Source organism: Numenius arquata, chromosome 12, assembly GCF_964106895.1.
Source record: "Numenius arquata chromosome 12, bNumArq3.hap1.1, whole genome shotgun sequence".
In the NCBI taxonomy this organism is placed as follows: domain Eukaryota; kingdom Metazoa; phylum Chordata; class Aves; order Charadriiformes; family Scolopacidae; genus Numenius; species Numenius arquata.
Genome location: NC_133587.1, coordinates 22,981,179 through 22,999,262, shown reverse-complemented (window position 1 = coordinate 22,999,262; position 18,084 = coordinate 22,981,179). Strand labels below are relative to the sequence as shown.

The 18,084-nt window shown below is 39.1% G+C and overlaps 1 protein-coding gene across 1 annotated transcript in view; it reads left to right on the top strand.

The window, feature by feature from the left end:
- Positions 1–18,084, top strand: part of CUBN (cubilin) — a 148,944-nt gene that overhangs the window by 83,224 nt on the left and 47,636 nt on the right. The window contains exons 33-45 of the mRNA XM_074156956.1: positions 1,088–1,204; positions 3,510–3,623; positions 4,863–4,991; positions 5,238–5,370; positions 7,553–7,758; positions 9,030–9,211; positions 10,415–10,604; positions 11,641–11,838; positions 12,173–12,319; positions 13,204–13,394; positions 13,671–13,854; positions 15,145–15,319; positions 16,365–16,543. Coding sequence (XP_074013057.1) covers positions 1,088–1,204; positions 3,510–3,623; positions 4,863–4,991; positions 5,238–5,370; positions 7,553–7,758; positions 9,030–9,211; positions 10,415–10,604; positions 11,641–11,838; positions 12,173–12,319; positions 13,204–13,394; positions 13,671–13,854; positions 15,145–15,319; positions 16,365–16,543 — 2,145 coding nt within the window. The remainder of the gene's footprint in view (positions 1–1,087; positions 1,205–3,509; positions 3,624–4,862; positions 4,992–5,237; positions 5,371–7,552; positions 7,759–9,029; positions 9,212–10,414; positions 10,605–11,640; positions 11,839–12,172; positions 12,320–13,203; positions 13,395–13,670; positions 13,855–15,144; positions 15,320–16,364; positions 16,544–18,084) is intronic.

Here is an 18,084-nt window from a genome sequence, read left to right as displayed (position 1 = left end):
GACTTTTTCATGAAGTTACACACTATTTGATGGTTGGTGGTTTTCTTTCTTTTTTTTTCTCAATAACTTGGAAACATTTTTTCCCCAAGACATAGCCATTTAGTTTTTGCAGAGAAAATCTCTTTCTCTCATTTTCTTCTTAGGATTCTTTTTACTATAAAATAGTACTTTTCCCAGATTTTTTTTTTTTCTTTGAAAATATTGGGAAAAATTGTAAAGAAAAGGAGGAATTTGCATCAGCAAAAATCTCAGGAACCCCAGTTATTGAGGATGGAGGCAATCCCGCTTCCCTCTTCCTGAGAAAACCCTGTGAGTCCCATCTCCTGCTGGATGTTTTAAGGAGCACAGCATGATAAACGAATCTCAGTCTTTGGTACCTAATTCCCCACCCTGCTGTTTAAAGCAGCTGTGTGTTAAACTTGGATCTGGGGGTTTTATGGTGAGTCGGTATGCTTAGAAATGGCATCATTGAGCGCTGTTAGCCAAAGTTATGCAATCAGCCAAGCTCTTGCATGTGTGCAACATTTCACACAATTGCAGTGTGATTTTTGTTGATGCCGCCCAGCTGGTGTCATTTTTCATTAAAAAGGAAACCATCAATTTTTGTTGATGCTGCTCAAAAGAGGATCAGGCCAATGCAATGTGATGCCATCTTTGGGCATTGGAAGGTTATGGAGAGTTTCTTAGGATTTTTTTCCTTCCTAGTTGCCAGCACAAGCAAATAGTCAGAGAAGTGGGTGTATGATTGCACTACTCTGAAACCAAGTTATTTTTGCCCCAGTGTTGCTCTTCTGGGCTCTGAGGCGCTGATAAAAGATGAGATCTGTTCCCAAGTCACTCTGACTTCTCTCAGATGGTCAGCCAGGTGTAGTATGGCCTATGGAACCAGATCAAGAAAGTACACCTGGTGCTGGGAGCTAGTCCTTAAGGCTCTTTTTCTGATAAATTACTATTGTGAATTTTATCCTCATTCCACATTGATGTAGCATGTAACACTTTATGCATTCATTTTCACTACAGAATTTAAGATCTGTGACTTATATGTATAAATATCTATGTGTGTATGTGTATGTGTTTCATTCTAAAGCATGCGGAAGATCCATAGAGTCAGATTCAGTTGGGGCAGCAATTTCCTCTCCTCTGTATCCTGCCAAATACCCAAACAATCAGAACTGCAGCTGGATTATTCAGGCTCAGGAACCATGTAAGTAAAAACATCTTTTATAGTTAGGTGGGATGACTAACATCCTCATCTTCTTTCTGTAATAACAATACAAAATTGCTCCTTTATTTCTCTAGGAAGTTCTGCATCCTGGTAGTTAGACGGTGTGGCTCTCTTAATCTGTCCTAAATTGCATTTCACTGCAAAAGATCTAGTGCATACTGAGGAAAACAGTTTATAACTTTATCAGCTCAGCTGATTTACTGTGACCCAAGTGTTGCAATTATAAATGAGGTGTTGAATACTATGTGAATTTGGATTGGTCCGTGAGAAAATCTAAGGGTTTATATACAGTTCAAGCACTCATATTTAGCCAACCTTATTTTGATCTGGATTTTGCAAGCTAGAGTTGTGTTAGATCAAATCTATGCTGTTAACATTTAAAAAAAAAAAAGGAGATTTTAATTAAATAAGGAGAAAAGGTACACAGGAATTTCAATTTCAAGTTTCAAATAATAAAATTTCAATTTCAAATACAAATAATAAAAAAATAAATAAACTGGTCTTATGTGCATAGATGCACCCTCAGTTGTCCTGTTCTAATTTAAATCAGATTTATGATTGATGATCAACACCAAATATTTTCCATCAGATACGGGTATTACTTTTAATACCCAATATTACATTTACATTCTATACGATTCCTAAAAATTATTTACAGTTGAGTAATAGTATCCTGGTAACATCATTTAAAATAAGTGTTTATTTTTAATAGCAACTACTGAACTTCAGTTGCTCATCTGATATTTAGCCATGATTGTTAAAATCATAGAATGTTCCGACCACATTTATAAATTTATTTTGCTAAGTTATTAAACGGAAATCAATTTGTGAAAGAAAACACCGAAACAAAAATCAGGAGATAAGCAATACTTTTTTTAGCATAGGCTCTTATACAAATACATGAAAATGATGTCATTTAAGCTGTTCCTCACCTGCACAACATTTATTTTTAAAGACAATCTTTTCCTGGATCCAGGTGGAAAACTGATACGTAACTGTTGTTTCCTGAATTACATCAATATGAGAGACAAGAAAAATGCTGTGTAAGAAGTAGCCTGTGCATGTAGTGACTTCCTCCACTTCCCACCAGGCCCACCACGTACCCCAGGTTACAGGCAGATACCCATGGCTTCGTGATGCCAGTCACACAGCATTACAGGGCATGGCCATGTAGAATAGATTTAGCCAATGGCAAACCACAGCAGACTTCCTGCTCTGCTTTTACTGAGAAGGCCAACAAGTCTCCTGCTCTTGCCACCCACTGTGTTTTCCCTTTTTGCTTTGTATCCTGAGGCCCTGCATTGATAGCGGTAATTGATTGCCCAGACAGGACACGAGAGAGTGCCGAAGGGGCAGACTGTGCAACTGAGTGTTGGTCAGTGGCACCCTGCTGAATGCAGCGCCCAGGTCCATGGCTGTCATTTCAGTTTAGTCTAGCTAATTAGTTGTAGCCCAGTGAGAAGCAAAATATTTGTGTCAAATTCAGGCTTGGTCAATGTGGGAGAAAACTTAGTTATCATCTAAATCGTGAGACTTTCTGACCTGTTGAAAGTGCCTAGGAGCTCTGAGGCCAGGAGTAAGTACTGTCACAAACTGGTCTTGAGGACAGCCTCTCTTCTTCCAGTTGTGACTTCCTTTGTTCACATCAGACAAGCAAGAGAAATACGAGAGGCAAAAATACCCTGAATCAGAAATCCTCTTTTTCGGGACATAGCCTGCAGTCCAAGGATGTGGAAAATCCAATCCCATACAATTTAGCTGAGTGTAGTTAATGATCCTTTAACCAGTCCAATTGATGTATGTGGAACATTACAAAACGATGAAAGAACCAGCTCTTTCTGAGTCTGGAGCAGGGCAGTGTCAATTCACATTTTGTTCCAATCTATGCTATAGATCGCAAAGGGACAGAAAGTCATGGATGCGTAGAAATAAGTTTTGTTTCTGTACTTGCATAAATTTTCTGTGTTGTATTTGCTGACATTTTCAGTATATAATGAAGCTGTTCAAATATTAAGAAATTTAAATTCCTGTGTATGTGAGAAACCCTACATTTCTAATGTCAGTTGTACATGAAAGTACTGGAATCTGAAGAGATTTACCAGGACCTTTCCATCAAATTCACTCCACATACCAGGGAATAAACTACTTTGTGTGTTATGCTTTATGGGGACTGATTGTCTTCAGGTGACAAAAGAAAAGATGGTACATTTGTTTACATGTAATTATTTCTCTGTGAAATGAATGCCAAACTTCTTTTTAATTTTTTTCTCTTTGCTGTTGGCAGTTAACCATGTCACACTCTCATTCACTGACTTTGACATTGAAAACAACAGACAAAACTGTACAACGGATTTTGTGGAGATTTTGGATGGGAATAACTATGAGGCTCCTCTTCAAGGTATTGTACCTTTCCCTTGTTTATTCTACACCTAAGGTAAGCAGGAGAAGGTTTCCTGTGAGTGTTCTGCTTCATGGAATTTCTCTGGTAAAGGAAGCTCCTTGGCCCCTCTGGCCAGAGGAGACTGGGGTTGGAGGATAGGTCTTTAGTGTGAATGGCCCGCTCCTCACAGGCTCTGACTGTTCCTACTAACCTGCGGTTTGGAGTTGACTCCAGCTGGCTTTTCCTTCCTCCTCAGCTGAACAATATTCGGAACCAAGCAATTCAGTTTAAACTGAATTCCCAGTTAACTGTACAAAAACACAGTGTAACCCATGCTTGTAAGCACAGTCCACACTAAACACAGGTTGAAGAAAGCTGCAGATTTCTGGGAGCAGAAAATGGATTTTCCTCAAGCCCGAGAAAGCCTGACTTCCTGCTTGTTCCTGAATTTTCTACAGCTTTCTCCCGACATCTCTGTCCAGAGCCATCACCTTCAAGTGGCAGGAGCAGCCTGGAGCAGCAAAATTCAGTGCTTATGCTGCCAGAAAGACATGGGAGAGCCCGGGCCACAGGGTGGTCCTGGCTCCCACCACATCCGCAGAGCTGCCTGAAGTTCCTTTCTGGGAAATGTGGAATATCTGTGCCATATTATGCTCTCCCTTATTCTACTTTTGTATATGCTCCTTTGTCAAGAGTGGGGCTGTACTTAATTGAAATGGTTTGTAACTAAGAGCAGAATTCTTTTTTTTGGTCTCCTACCCTTGGCAAGAGGACCAGGACACTAGCTGCTATCTTTATTTTTGCTCTCAGATGCCTTTCTGCTAGATCGTGATTCATATTTTTAATCCCCATGTTACAATCCGTTACAGGAGAACTGATCTGTTATTTGTCACGGTTTTTTTTTCATCAGAAACCAATTGAGTGAAATGGAAACTACTGTCAGATATATTTGATGGGATTATTTTTTTTAATTGGGCTGTAATTTCTGGATAAGTGAACATGAACGAGCTCAGTGACAGAATAGCCTGTGACTGGGGTGTCTGAAGTGCAGGAAGTCCTTCCTTTGTTAAAAAAAATTGCCACCAGATTTGAGTTCTTTGCTAATGAAACAGAATATTTAATTTTTATGTAGATTGAATTGACAACTGCAATTGTAAGCAACAAATGTTACTTCTGGTTGCTGTCAGACATTAACCCCAAATGTTAAATTAACCACAGTAATTACATCCTGAACAGTATGTAATTGTTCTCTTTCAGGCCGTTACTGTGGCACTACTATACCACATCCCATCACTTCTTTTGGTAATGCCTTGGTGGTGAACTTTATCTCCAACAACGACATTACTGCCAGGGGCTTCCATGCCACCTATGCTGCATCATCTTCATGTAAGTCTATGGCACAGGCATTGCTACATGATGCCTCCCACTTCTAAGAAAAAGAACATATCCTGTATCTCTTTGTCTCTCTGACATTCCCTCTTCTAAAATTCCCTATTACCCTTCCTCTTTTTTGGCTGAGATCTCAGCAAGTATATCAACAAGCTAAAATGATTAGCAAATGCTCTGGCTCTGCCAAGATATATTTTTTTATGTCATCTATCTGAACTCTCTGCTGTCTCCTTCTTGTTGCAGCCTGTGGGGGTACTTTCCACATGGACCGAGGAGCTTTCAACAGCCCTGGCTATCCTGACCAGTATCCGCTCAACACCGAGTGTGTCTGGAGGATTCTCAGCTCCCCTGGCAACAGGCTCCAGCTGTCCTTCATGTAAATGCATTGCCAGGGGTTATTATTCAGCCCTTTAACGGACCTGAAGGAAGGATGCTCTGTGTTTATTAGGAAATGTAATTACCGGATGACAAAGCTGAAACATGTTTTTAGAGTAACTTGGAAAGCAAACACAGCAGTGGTTAGTGGCAGCTTGCAATCAGTGTCTTAGTCATTGCTTATATTAAGCCTTATACAGCATTGTATAAATAGGTGGTTTATTGTTTAAGCACCATGGGATGCTGAAGAAGCCAGTTCTCACTCACTTATAAACAAGAAGAGAAAATTTAGCATTGCTCTGCCTTTTCTTTACAAAGGTGATTCCTACTATTTCCTCACTACCAGATTCATTGTAGTATTTATTATATAGCTGAGTAATATAAAGAGCCCGGATATTCCACACATTGTAGAGTTAAAATTGATATTAAAGTCTGCAAAATTTCTCAAGTAATTACAGCGGTGGAGGTACAACAAAGGCCAGGAGAGTATCTGAAAGAATTTTGTTTTCCCTTCAGCAAAGTAACTTTCCTTTGAAGACTTCTGACAGGACGGTCATGATCCACAGAACAATGTGGAGTCCTTTACCAGGGTCATTAGGTTGTTCTTTACCCATGATGTGGATTTCTGAGCCTCCCTGTTTCCCGGCATCAAACAGTGGCTGCTGCCAAGAAAGAGAGCGCTGACCCTTTGCAAAGCTTATAAAAAATCAGCAGGAAAAGAAAAGTAATTCTGAAACCTGCATTTACAGTTAATCAGGACAAACAGAAAAATTGCCCAGTAACATGCTGACTGCATAAGGTGTAATTTGTTAGGCACGTACTGATTCACTCAATAAACTCAATAAAAAAGACATTTTATTCCCCCTTTGCTCCCTAAAGCAGAAAAAAATACTGCAGCCTGAAAACATTTTCCAGAATATCTGCTACAAAATAATGAATAACAACTTTTCAGAATCAAAACAGAAATCTAGTGTGAAGCAGAAACTATCAGTGGAACATATATTCAGTTATATAAAGTGACACTGAGTAGCTGTAAACTCTTTTTTTTTCAGCTACACATAGCTGAAAGGCAGCTGAAAATACTGGAAAGCATGGAGTAATTGTGTTAGAAAGCAGTATTTAATTTTTTTTTTTTTATTTAATATTAGGGGTTTATAAAGTTTTGTTGGCACGAGGCATTCATTTTCTTCAGCTCTGTCTGAACAGAAATGCCTGTCTTGCAATTTGAGGCTTAGCTTTAAATTAGTCTGAAGTATATCCAGATGAGTGGTTGGAACCATTTTCCAGCATGTGTACACTGGGCACGTATGGTTATATTCAGGGCTGAGGGGGAGGAGTTGTTACCAGAAAATGAGAATGCACCAATATTTGGGGCACTAGTTGTAAGAGGCACTCTCTGGAATCGATACTATTCATAGCCTGCTTCTGAAACCCGTAGTGGATTGAATCAGAGCACTTCACTTAGAATAACATAACGTTTTTCAGAATATATTTAGCATTCAGCTTGGTGCAATAATTTAGAATTTATAACTTGATTACTAAATCCCATTCCTTTTCTAAGGCAAAAATTGGTTTAGAGGAGTTCATAGCAATTCAGCTATGTGAAACTCAGAGAGGCCAGAGAAGTAGTAATATTTTCTAATTCTGGAGAAACTGCTATGGGATTTCTGAGCTCTGAGATGTTAAATACAAATGAATCTAGGCCCCTGAAAATTGTTTTCACAACAGAGAGCATACTGAAATTATATACATATGAAGGGGCTGCAAATGGGTTTGTAAGGCTGAAAGTATTCTCTTTACCCAATAGATGTGCACTTGGTAAATAGTCTGACCTGGGCTCATATTAAAAATTGGTTTTATATATCAGGGGCTTTTTGTGTTCAATGGCTGTTGTTGAAGAACCAACTAATATCACAAGGGCTTGAGAACTCTTTAAAAGTTATAACTTTGCAAAACGAAGCTCTGTCATAAAATAAGGGGCCAGAAAGGAGAAAGCCCTATATCAATAGCACTGCCAGGTAATGAGCAATGACTTCTGGGTTCTGGAGCCTTTTGTTGCTGCCTTCTTCTTAACTGTTACAGTAGGATACCAGCTACATGGGGGTTTGTGGCCTGGCAGGGCAAACTCTGGAGTATTTGTCAGTCATCTGCCAGCTAAATCTCTTCTACTGCTATTGAAACAGAGCGTTTCAGGTGGAAAATAGTAGCGGCTGCACCAAAGATTACCTGGAGATTCGTGAATGGAATGATACAGGGAAACTGGCAGGAAGATTCTGCGGGAACTCCTTGCCTTCAAATTATACGTCTACTGTTGGACATATCCTGTGGGTCAAATTTGTCTCAGACAGCTCGGGCCCTGATGTTGGCTTCAGGGCCACATTCTCTCACCGTAAGTAAACTACATTTCATTGAAAACTGTTATTCTTTCATAACTCTTCCGAAATGATTCAAAGAAGTGAACGTTTGGTCCTGTAAAGTCTTTTAGAAAATGCTGGTTGATGTCAACAAGGCTGTGAATTCACTTTAAAAATATTTTGTAAAATATCTGCTGAATATAAAAGGACGTTCTAAAACATGTCAGAACGGAACTTGTGTGTATGCAACAATCAGAAGAATTAGACATTAAATTCTCTCTTTTTAAATTATCATAATAGACAATATTTTTTCAAATTGGTGGTATTATCCTTCCAGGAGCAAAAAAATTCATGGATTACAGAAAATAAAATGTTCTCTATTTCATTGACTGTTTTCTAACAGTTTATGACTGGTTTTCAGATTCTTCCTTCAGCAGTATTGGCCTGTGAAGATATAAATAAGAGCTATATACTAAAAACTTTCATGGCAACGCAAGTTTACCAATAGCCTGTTAGAGTTAAAAATATCTGACCACATGCCTTTGCTACATGAGAACGAGCAATGGTATTTAATGTTTATCTTGCCATTTATTAGGCAATTGAAAAATTAAGAAAAAAGCATTTCTTTCCCAGCTTTCCATTTTGCTTGTTGAGTATGACAGTGTCCATCTTCCAGTTTGGATCCGGATGCCATCAACCAGGGAAGAGAATAAGAAGAAAAGGAATTGATGCCAGTTTATAGATCCAAAATTGCAAGGGTCCATTGCAAACATCCATCCAACTCGCTGCATGAACAGACTGCTGAAGCTAAATGTCCACAGCCATTCTGATTATGCAAGCTAAACTTACAATAATTTTCCTTACTTTGAGACTTTTAGTACTCATTTTCAAAAGGAGTCATTAATAGGTCAGAGCTCAGTGAAATCAAAACCATTTTTCACCAGAACACACAAAGGTATTTTAAACAAATAATTTTATTATTTAATGCTTCTTGGGATGAAACGAACATGAAGTAGGCAGAGCCAGGGGGGAATTTAGATGTGCCATCTTCCCACTCCTGCGACATGTAGAGCCACATGGCTCAAATGGGTAATTTCCTTCAGACTGCATCCTTCACAAGAAGAAAATAATTAGATGTGAATCCTAGGACTGCCTGAGACACAAGTCTGTGCCTCACAGTGCTGTCTGGTCCTAAATAAATTAAGTCAGATCAGCTGAACTGAAAGCTATATTCCAGGCTGGGCCCCAATACTTCTTTTAATTTATGTGAATTAGAGGCATTAGTTGTCTTTTTCTTGTTTTTCAGTCTATGGAAATGACATTGTGGGAAACAGAGGACAAATAGCTTCACCACAGTGGCCCAGAAGTTACCCTCACAATGCCAACTACCAGTGGCGGATAAGCGTTAACGCTTCACAAGTCATCCATGGCCGTATCCTGGAGATGGATATCGAAAATCATTACAGATGCCGTTATGACAAGCTAAAGGTGATTTCACTGTGAGAAGTTATTTTATTTTAATTAACTTTGATAAAATGATGAACAGAGAAACCTACAAGAGGAATGGAAAGAATTTCTGAGGGTCTGGTGTGGCTTATTGTTTTTGCAATGTCGTCTTTTCAATAATTATTAGCTATAGGAAGGCTTACATACTCTTTGGCTCCTTAACAGATATTGTTGTAAGTTTGAAACTTATTAAAAATAAGTCCACAATGGTACAATCCTGAATTTTCAAATCCAAGAATTTCAGGTTAGATACCAGATTGAACTTTGCTCTGTGCTAGTTCAGTTGAGGACAACAGTAACAATAACATCTCAGTGCCTCTAAAAATAAGATTATTTTAAAATCCTACAAGGAAAAATCCTTTACTTGCACCTTCTTTGCTCTCTGGATCAATAATTGCTGTTGGTAGTAGGAAGGTACCTGTTTCTTCCTGTTTAATTGTTTCTCTGTACCCTCCTGTAATACGGTCTAGGCTTTTTACCACGCTAAAAAATACAGTATATATGGTGCTAAGCAAAATGGAGTTCTTTCTGAACTTAGATAAACATAACTACTTAGTTAAATTTGGTAAATCTCTTCTTGACTGTTTTGTTTTTTAGTTGGTTGGGATATTTTAACCAGCTGATTCAATAGTTCTCTTTTTCTTTCATCTTTGGGAAAAAGAAAGGTAATACTTCAAAAAAGAAAGTTAATAGTTCAATATATTCAGTGTATTCAACTCATTATTAATTCACTGTTATCCAATTTTAGTATTAGTTCAGAAAGGAAATACAACTTTTTCCTTAATCTCATGACAGATTTTTAACAGCATCTTCCTTCGTCTCACTCAGCCTGCCTTTCTTCATCCCTCTGAAAGCAAAATGAGTTTCTTAAATCAGCTAGACATTCAGTGGATGTGAATCAGCCCAACTTTTAACCTCACTCAAGGATCAGATCTTCAATGTTATGTTTATTTAGTATTTCCTGGCTTTGTCTACTGGACATTTTATACTGGGGGGAAGAGGAAAAGAACACAAATAGGTTTGAAAGGTGGCAAAAGAGAAGCATCTTTTAACCAGCTAAGATTTTGTCTTATAAATACATAAAATGAAAAAAAAAAAAATAGTATTGCCTGTTTATTTGATAGAACTTAAAATCCATGTGTATATCTGCCTGTGTGAGGAACAGCACTGATCTTCTCTCTGCAGGTTTATGATGGGCCCACCATTCATTCTCGTCCTATTGCAACATACTGTGGTGCAGACCCTGCTTCTTTTGAATCCTCTGGCAGTTCCATTACAATCCAGTTCCAGTCAGATCCATCTGTGACTGGAAAAGGATTTCTTTTGGAGTGGTATGCAGTGGATGCTTCTGCTGTTACACGCACCATTGCTCGAGGTAGGTTTTCAGTATACACTGAGCTTTACTTAAAAAACTCTAAACCAACTTCCTCACAAGAGAAAGCCGTAGCTATTAACAGAGGGAAAGTTTTCACAGACATTTTAATTAAGCATTTTGATAGCTTTTAAAAACAATTTCTAGGGACTTTCAGATATACTGTTTTACAGTGTTTTAAAAACAAGCATGTTGAAAGAGGGATGTTTTTCTTTAGACGAGTATTTAATGAAAACTAAACATTTTCTGTGCTTTCATGAAGAAGTATCACTCTTGAAATACCATTCTTAAACAACTGTCCATTGTCATATGAAACCACTCACTATAATGCACCTCACATCTATAAATAAAGAGAACATGCTCAGTATGATCAGGTACCTCTAACAAATAGCTCCTGGAAGAAGAGGGAATATGCTTCTTGTACCATTGATTTTCTCTGAGCAAGTTCAACAAGAGAAAGTTAAGACCACCTAGGACATAATGCAATGTCTTCTCTAAATCTGAAGGCAGATTTTTGGGGACAGAGGGACTAAAGATCCCCGGATAGTGGCAGTATGTATAATGGGTTTATGTGCTGGGAGGGCACTGAGCCACTAGATATCCCAGCAAGAACTCCATCTTGATCTATACTTATAGCTGAGACGTTAGGAATGGAGAAAGAAAAGTACTTCAGTTTCAAGAGAGTCTAAAATGTTTACGTATTATTGGGTATGTATGCAATGTTCCTTTCTGATATGCAGCCTGTGTTAGACTGTGGTAGATGCTTGTAGGTCTTTTGCTAGATATTCCTCATGGTAAAACAGGTCACATCATTGCTGCACCAGGTAGCGCAGGAACATCCTTATAGCTCAGGATTTTCAAGTTTTGTACTCTCAGTTCAAACTGAAGCAATGGTTGAAGAAATGCATTCCTGTGGCTACACATATCATCACTGTGCCCCCATTGTGCTGAATTATAGGTCTGTCATCTTAAATTATACGAGGGGAGTGTTCAATTTAAAAAGAGAATGCTTTCCTTTTTGTCTTCTTGTACGTGACAGGTGCCTGTGGAGGGACTGTAACAGCTGAAGAAACACCTTCATTCTTCTTCTCACCGGGCTGGCCCATGAATTACAGAAATTTTGCTGACTGTGTGTGGCTTATCAGAGCTCCTGGATCCACCGTGGAGTTCAATATCCTGGCCCTAGACATAGAATCTCACAGCTCATGCAATTATGACAAAATTATTATCCGAGACGGTGAGAAGCCAATCTTACCCTACCCCAACAGCACGCAATAGATACCCAAGGTCCCACTACCTGGAATTCTCACGTCCATTTTGCTTATGCAATCTAGATATAAATGGGAATATATTCTAAATCGGTATTCTTCCTCTATGCTGAGACATTCAGTTAGTTAAAATAAAACTAGCAAAGTCTAACAAAATATCTGGTGGTCTATAAAAATATTTCTCAATCTGTAGGGAGTTAAAGATCTTGAAAAGCAACTGCCTGAAAACGTGAGCCACAGCAACCAACAGGCAGATGTGAACTGGTTTGGTTTTAATATTCACATTTCTTCTCTTCATCTCAGGAGACAGTAGTCTTTCTCCAGTGCTGGCTACTCTGTGTGGACGAGAACCTCCTGGGCCAATAAGATCAACTGGAGAGGCAATGTTCATCCACTTCATGTCAGATGCAAGCGTCACTGGAGCTGGGTTTAATGCCTCTTATCACAAAAGTAAGATTTGTTTCTCTTCCTTCCCAGATAAGTGTCTGCCTTGCTGCTAAGAATGGGTTAAAGAAAGAAAAGACTCTGGTATTTTTAACAGCTGCCTACAGCCTGTCTACTTAATCACACAGACCAATTATTCACATCTCATGAATATGCATTAATAAATGTCTGACTCTGCAAAGGTAAAATTTGCTGTTTTCCCAGTGATGTAATACAATAAAGCATGATTCAACCAGACCAGTCACTTTTCAGAAGTAAGAAAAGTGTGTGCCTAAGTTTATAACAGCTCAGCTGAAGGGTGAAAGAATGCCCAACTAAGACAGAGAAACAAATGACTCAAACCATAACATCAAAATAGAGAGAGACAGATGCAGAAAGCTGTGTACGTTGCAGCAGGGATATCAGCAGTTTCCAGTGGCGCTCCTCCCACATGCACCCAGGGACGATAACAGATTCCTAAATCGGCTGAGGCACCAAGGAAGGTGTTATGATAACAATGTGCAGCCAGGGGAAGTTCTTCTGACTGGCAGCTTGAGTAGGTGACAGCGGTTTGGTCCATGGCTACAAGGAATGTTCTCAGACAGTGTAACAATACACACATGCCACGGGAGGTCCTTGGTGTAGCTGCCTGCTTACTCCTCTGTTAAATCTGAGGACTGAATCTCCCTGTCAAGATGTTTGGTGTGTGTCATCTTGCAATATACTAGCTTGAATTTGGGAGGTCATTCCTTGTGTACATTGCTTGATTCCCCTCAACTCTTCATAGACTTGCATCAACATTTGCTTTTATCTGTCACATCTTCCTTTTAGGAGACAGGATTTTTCTCTCAATGAATATGTGAATAGTTGACGCTAATATTTTTCTCTTTGCTTGAACTCCTTTTTCTCAGGTTGTGGAGGCTATTTGCACACAGGCACGGGTGTGATAACATCCCCCAACTACCCTCAAGACTACACTCCTAATCTGAATTGTTCCTGGCATGTAGTGGTAACCTCTGGATTCATCATTGCTGTCCATTTTGAACAGCCTTTCCAGGTTAAGAGTGAGGATACTTCTTGCAGCCTTGGAGATTATGTAGAGGTGAGGTTATTGGCTAGGTCACCACATCCTCAAATCTATTAAAGCTACTGAATCTTATAGATTTCAGTGTCAGTAAGGCAACCCAGGTTGTCAGGGGGTGGAAATACCAAAGAGAAATACCAGAGATATTATTTCTCTCTTCTGTCTTATTTATCACTATTATATCGCTAGGTTATTGTTTTCCCCCATGACGGGAAGCATTAAGATGGTGTGTGCTCAAAGTTTATATTCCAGGGCTGTTTGCTTGAGTGACATTAGTAATTTCTCTTCTTCTAGCTGAAGAATGGGTTAGACAATGCTGCCCCACCTTTGGTTTCCAGAAGAGGGAACGGACGGTTTTGTGGAAGCAGCCCCATCTCTACCATGTACACCACAGACAATCAGCTGTTTGTCCACTTCATTTCTGACAGCAGGAATGAGGGTCAAGGATTCAAACTGAAATATGAGGCTAAGAGTCTAGGTAAGTCTAGGAAATAAACTTAAATTCTGCAACTCAATAGATATAACTTGGAGTTTGGCCTCTTAACGGAGGTTCTTGTTCTAAGTCCCAACTCTGGTAAAATCAGATGTCTGCAAAAATGTCCTGTATCCTTCTTTAGTGCATGACTTCTGATACTACTCTCAAATTTCTCCTTTTGAAAGAGAGCCAGCTCCAGGCCACAGAACCTGGAGATATTAAAGTTAAAAAAAACAACTTATGGGGAACTCTTCAGCAGGGAAGTAGCATCTATAGTCAGGAAGAGATGTTCAAAATTCACACTGGAAAGGAAAAAAAACCTGGAAACAAGAACATTATTTTGAACATATAGTACCCAGTGCAAGAGCTAAATGATGTCGGGAATGATTTAGGCTAGTGTGTCTAAAAAGGTGGTAATATTTGTCACAAGTTTAATTCTTAGCTGAGAAAACAACATGCCCTGGCAGAGCTGACATTTTTTGATTTGCAGTTATTCCACTGTATTCATGACATATGCCACTTGGGACACCGGGAGACCTCCTGTTAAACAGTGTAACTAAACACAACTAAGGCAACATGTCAGCCTCCTCGAATTTTTAAGTGCTTGTTTTCTGCCTACTTTTCCCTGCTGCTGCCAAAAATCATTCTTAGCATTACTGTAGGGGATTCATGAAGGGTGAAGGTGGAAGTGTATAACAGTATTTCTACCCCTTCAGTTTATAAAACTTGACTCAAACCCTGTGCGAAACCAGTGTTGCTAGAACATAGTGGGGGTATTTGACAGAAAAGTTCTGGTCAAAATAAAGATATTTTTGTAAGGTAAGGGACCTGGACAAATCCTAATGTTTGCTCTGACTGACATTCCTCACACCTTCATTATTGTCTCAAACACACATTTCAATTTTGGAAAGCAGAAGTGGGGAATGATTCACAGAAGCATTCATGTGTCTGACTTATAGGCTTTGTAGCTCTTGGGAATTGGGGTAAGAACAAGGCAAGAAATATGTTTCCTGCTTGTTTTAGAAGCAATCCAAGGAAGAACTAATAGCAGTTCAGTTCAGAGCCCTGAACATGTGGAAATGAGGACAGGTGGGTAAAGTAGGAGCACAGGAGCATAGGGTTCTACTGCATTAAAATGTTTTCCCACAGTAAGCAGTAAAATGAACTTGTTTTTGATTTAACTATGTGACACTGAAAGGAAACTGTGTTGGAATATAGTGATAATTCCTATTTTTGGTGCCTCACCCACTTCCTTAACATGTTGTTTTTTATTGGTGATCTTTTCTTTCGCAGCTTGTGGAGGGAATATTTATATCAATGATTTCAACCCCAGTGGATATACATCTTCCCCCAACTATCCAAACAATTATCCCCCGCATGCTGACTGTGTCTGGACCATAACTGCTCCTAATGGACATGCAGTAGAGCTGCAATTTGAAGACCAGTTTTACATTGAACCTTCACGAAAGTATACATCCATATTATTTTGCCTGTGTTTCTTCAGAGACTCCATTCTGATCCTTCTTTCCCTGTTACTTTAATTCCTCCTAGAGCTCACTTCCAGATTTTCAATCAAAAGCGTTTAGGAAATCTTTGAGAGAGATTACTGAAGCTATCAGGACACTGGTATACATTCCTGGGACTTTGCAGTACATGACAGAAATGAATATAACAGACAGAGTGGAAGCATCCATGGTACAAAGGTGCTTTCTGTATAATCTGTGCCCTCCAGTCCTTTCATATTCAGATTTTCAGTCATTTTGACTCTCAGGTGCTTGTAAATCCAATGGATTACCACCTCAACAACTTGTTTCCCTCCTCCATTGCCTGTCTGGTGGTTTGCAATGGGTCTGCATGTTTTGCACCCACTGCCTGAAGCATAAAACAAGGCCCAGTTTCCAGGTGATGTAACTTCATTGATTTGGGTCTGGACCACTGTACAGCAAAGGTGACCTCACCTGTGAGACCATGTCCAGAAAAAATGGTGCAGGACGGGGAATCCCAAAGGTGTCCTTTCTTTCTGGCTTCCCGGGACACTCCACCGTTCTTGAAGGCAAAGCTGTTATTTAAGATATTTTGGGTCTTCCTATTCCCACCTAAGTAAGCTCCCCTGATTTGAATTTTTATTGCCTTCATCTGTTTTACATCTGTTCCTTAATTCAACAGTCATCAATGAGACTTAATAGGGAATATCTGCTGAATCTGGATGCTGCCAAAAACATATGTTAAAGATGGTCACAACTACCTTATCAGTGCTGTTCGTACACCTCTGCAGGACTTGCTTCTGTCAGTTCTGATCTGATCATAGACATGAATCTTTCTCGATGTTTCTAGCAGTTATTTTGATTCAAATATTACAGAACTATCATTGATTATGAACTTGTTGATCCTGTACTGGTCACACTGCATGGAAACTGATTTCTCTACAGCTTCATGGCTTTCTGTACGTACTGAAATGATTTCAAACAACTACTGCTATATGCTGAACAGTAAATAATTCTCTCCTCTTCTAGCTGCACTTCCAGTTACCTAGAGCTACGCAACGGCGCTGACTCCACTGCCCCCATCATTGCCAAGCTGTGTGGAGGATCGATGCCAGGCTTGCAGAGATCCTCAGGAGCTGTCATGTACCTGAGGTTCAGGTCTGACAGCAGTGCCACTCACGTGGGATTCAACGCTAAATACTCCGTTGGTAATGCTTGCATTTATCAATTTCTTTGATTTTAGGGAATATTTTAATCTCGAGTGTCAGTTTTTTTGTAATAGGGCTTAAATCACGCCTATGAGGTGGACTGACTGATACGTGCCTCTTTCAATTAGAGTTAGAGCTAAGGCGTCAGGATCATATGGGTTAACATCAGAGTGTTCTGAACCTAGCAAGAGGTGAAAATTATGGAAATAGGAATAGAAAAGTGCTCATAGATCTGCAGCAATGGAAACAAAGACTGGATAACCTCTTGTCAAAGACAATTATCAAAGGGGCAGTAGAAAAAAAGGTTGATGCAGATAAAGTCATGTAACATGATTTGATTTTCAGCATGCAAAATTGCAGTCACTTTCCCGAGCAGGATCCTGAAGGGAAATGCAAGGATCAGCTGAGAGTTGGCAGGAGGAGGACAAATTAGGAGCTTCTCTATGTAAATGTAAATCCATCTGTAATACCAATGCTGCTAGACAAAGAGAGTCAGCACAACAATGGACAGAAAAATGAACAAACAGTAAGAACCATTATTTGTCAGCTGGGAACATAAATACATTAAAATTATTTGCTCTCAAGCTGCAAAAACAGAATTAGAAAGCACTAGCAAAGTTTTAAAATTAAATAGAAAATAGTCTTTGATTAGATTCAGAAATATGCATCTTTTTTGGTTTTGATAATGTTAATCTTCAAAGCATAGCAGCTATTATGTTATTGTCGCTCATATAGGAGAGTCTCTGTTAGTTTCTCAAAGGCAAAGTAGTGGACTATATCGCTTTACACATAATTTTGCTGATTGTGTTAGATCTCAAACACTTAGGCCAATATAGTGTGCTGTTATATTTCTGAATGTGAAAAATTAAACAACTTGCAAGAGATTGTTGTTAGTATATGAAGCCACCATTTACATTTATGGGTAACAGACTTACAGTATTTCAGCTGTATGCTAGTCATCCTGGAACAATGCACTGATCACTCAGAAGAGCAGAGAGTATGAACGCAACTGTTATTGCCATGAAAAGATTTTTAACTAGCAGACAAACAGAATGTACTGTAAAATCCAATAAATTCTACCTAGGAATATTATTTGCTGTAAGCCTTAGTATTATGAACTTACTTTTGCAAGTGCCACAGAGAAATGAGTTTTCAGAGAGAGGGAATATTACAAATAAATAGCTGTTTCCCATATTGTCCAGTGATCCCTTACCAAGGCATCACAAGGAGTGGCATTTGAACAGGAAGGGACTGCAGGAAAGAGGAGTCTGAACCATAGCTGTTGGCCCCAAACCAGCAGTCAACTTTTGTCAGTCATAAATATTTATATCCACATTTTAAAAAACTAAATTTCTTTATAATTATCTGATACAGCTTTCCAAGATTTTTTGGTAAATATGGACATGGGTAGAGATAAGATACAGACTGTGAGTTTATTCAAATTAATAAGAGATATGACAGAGAGGAAGGGATGCTTGCAATGGAAGGGGGTGGGGTGGGAAACCAAACTAGGACCGGTTGAATTAGGAGAACATGGAAGA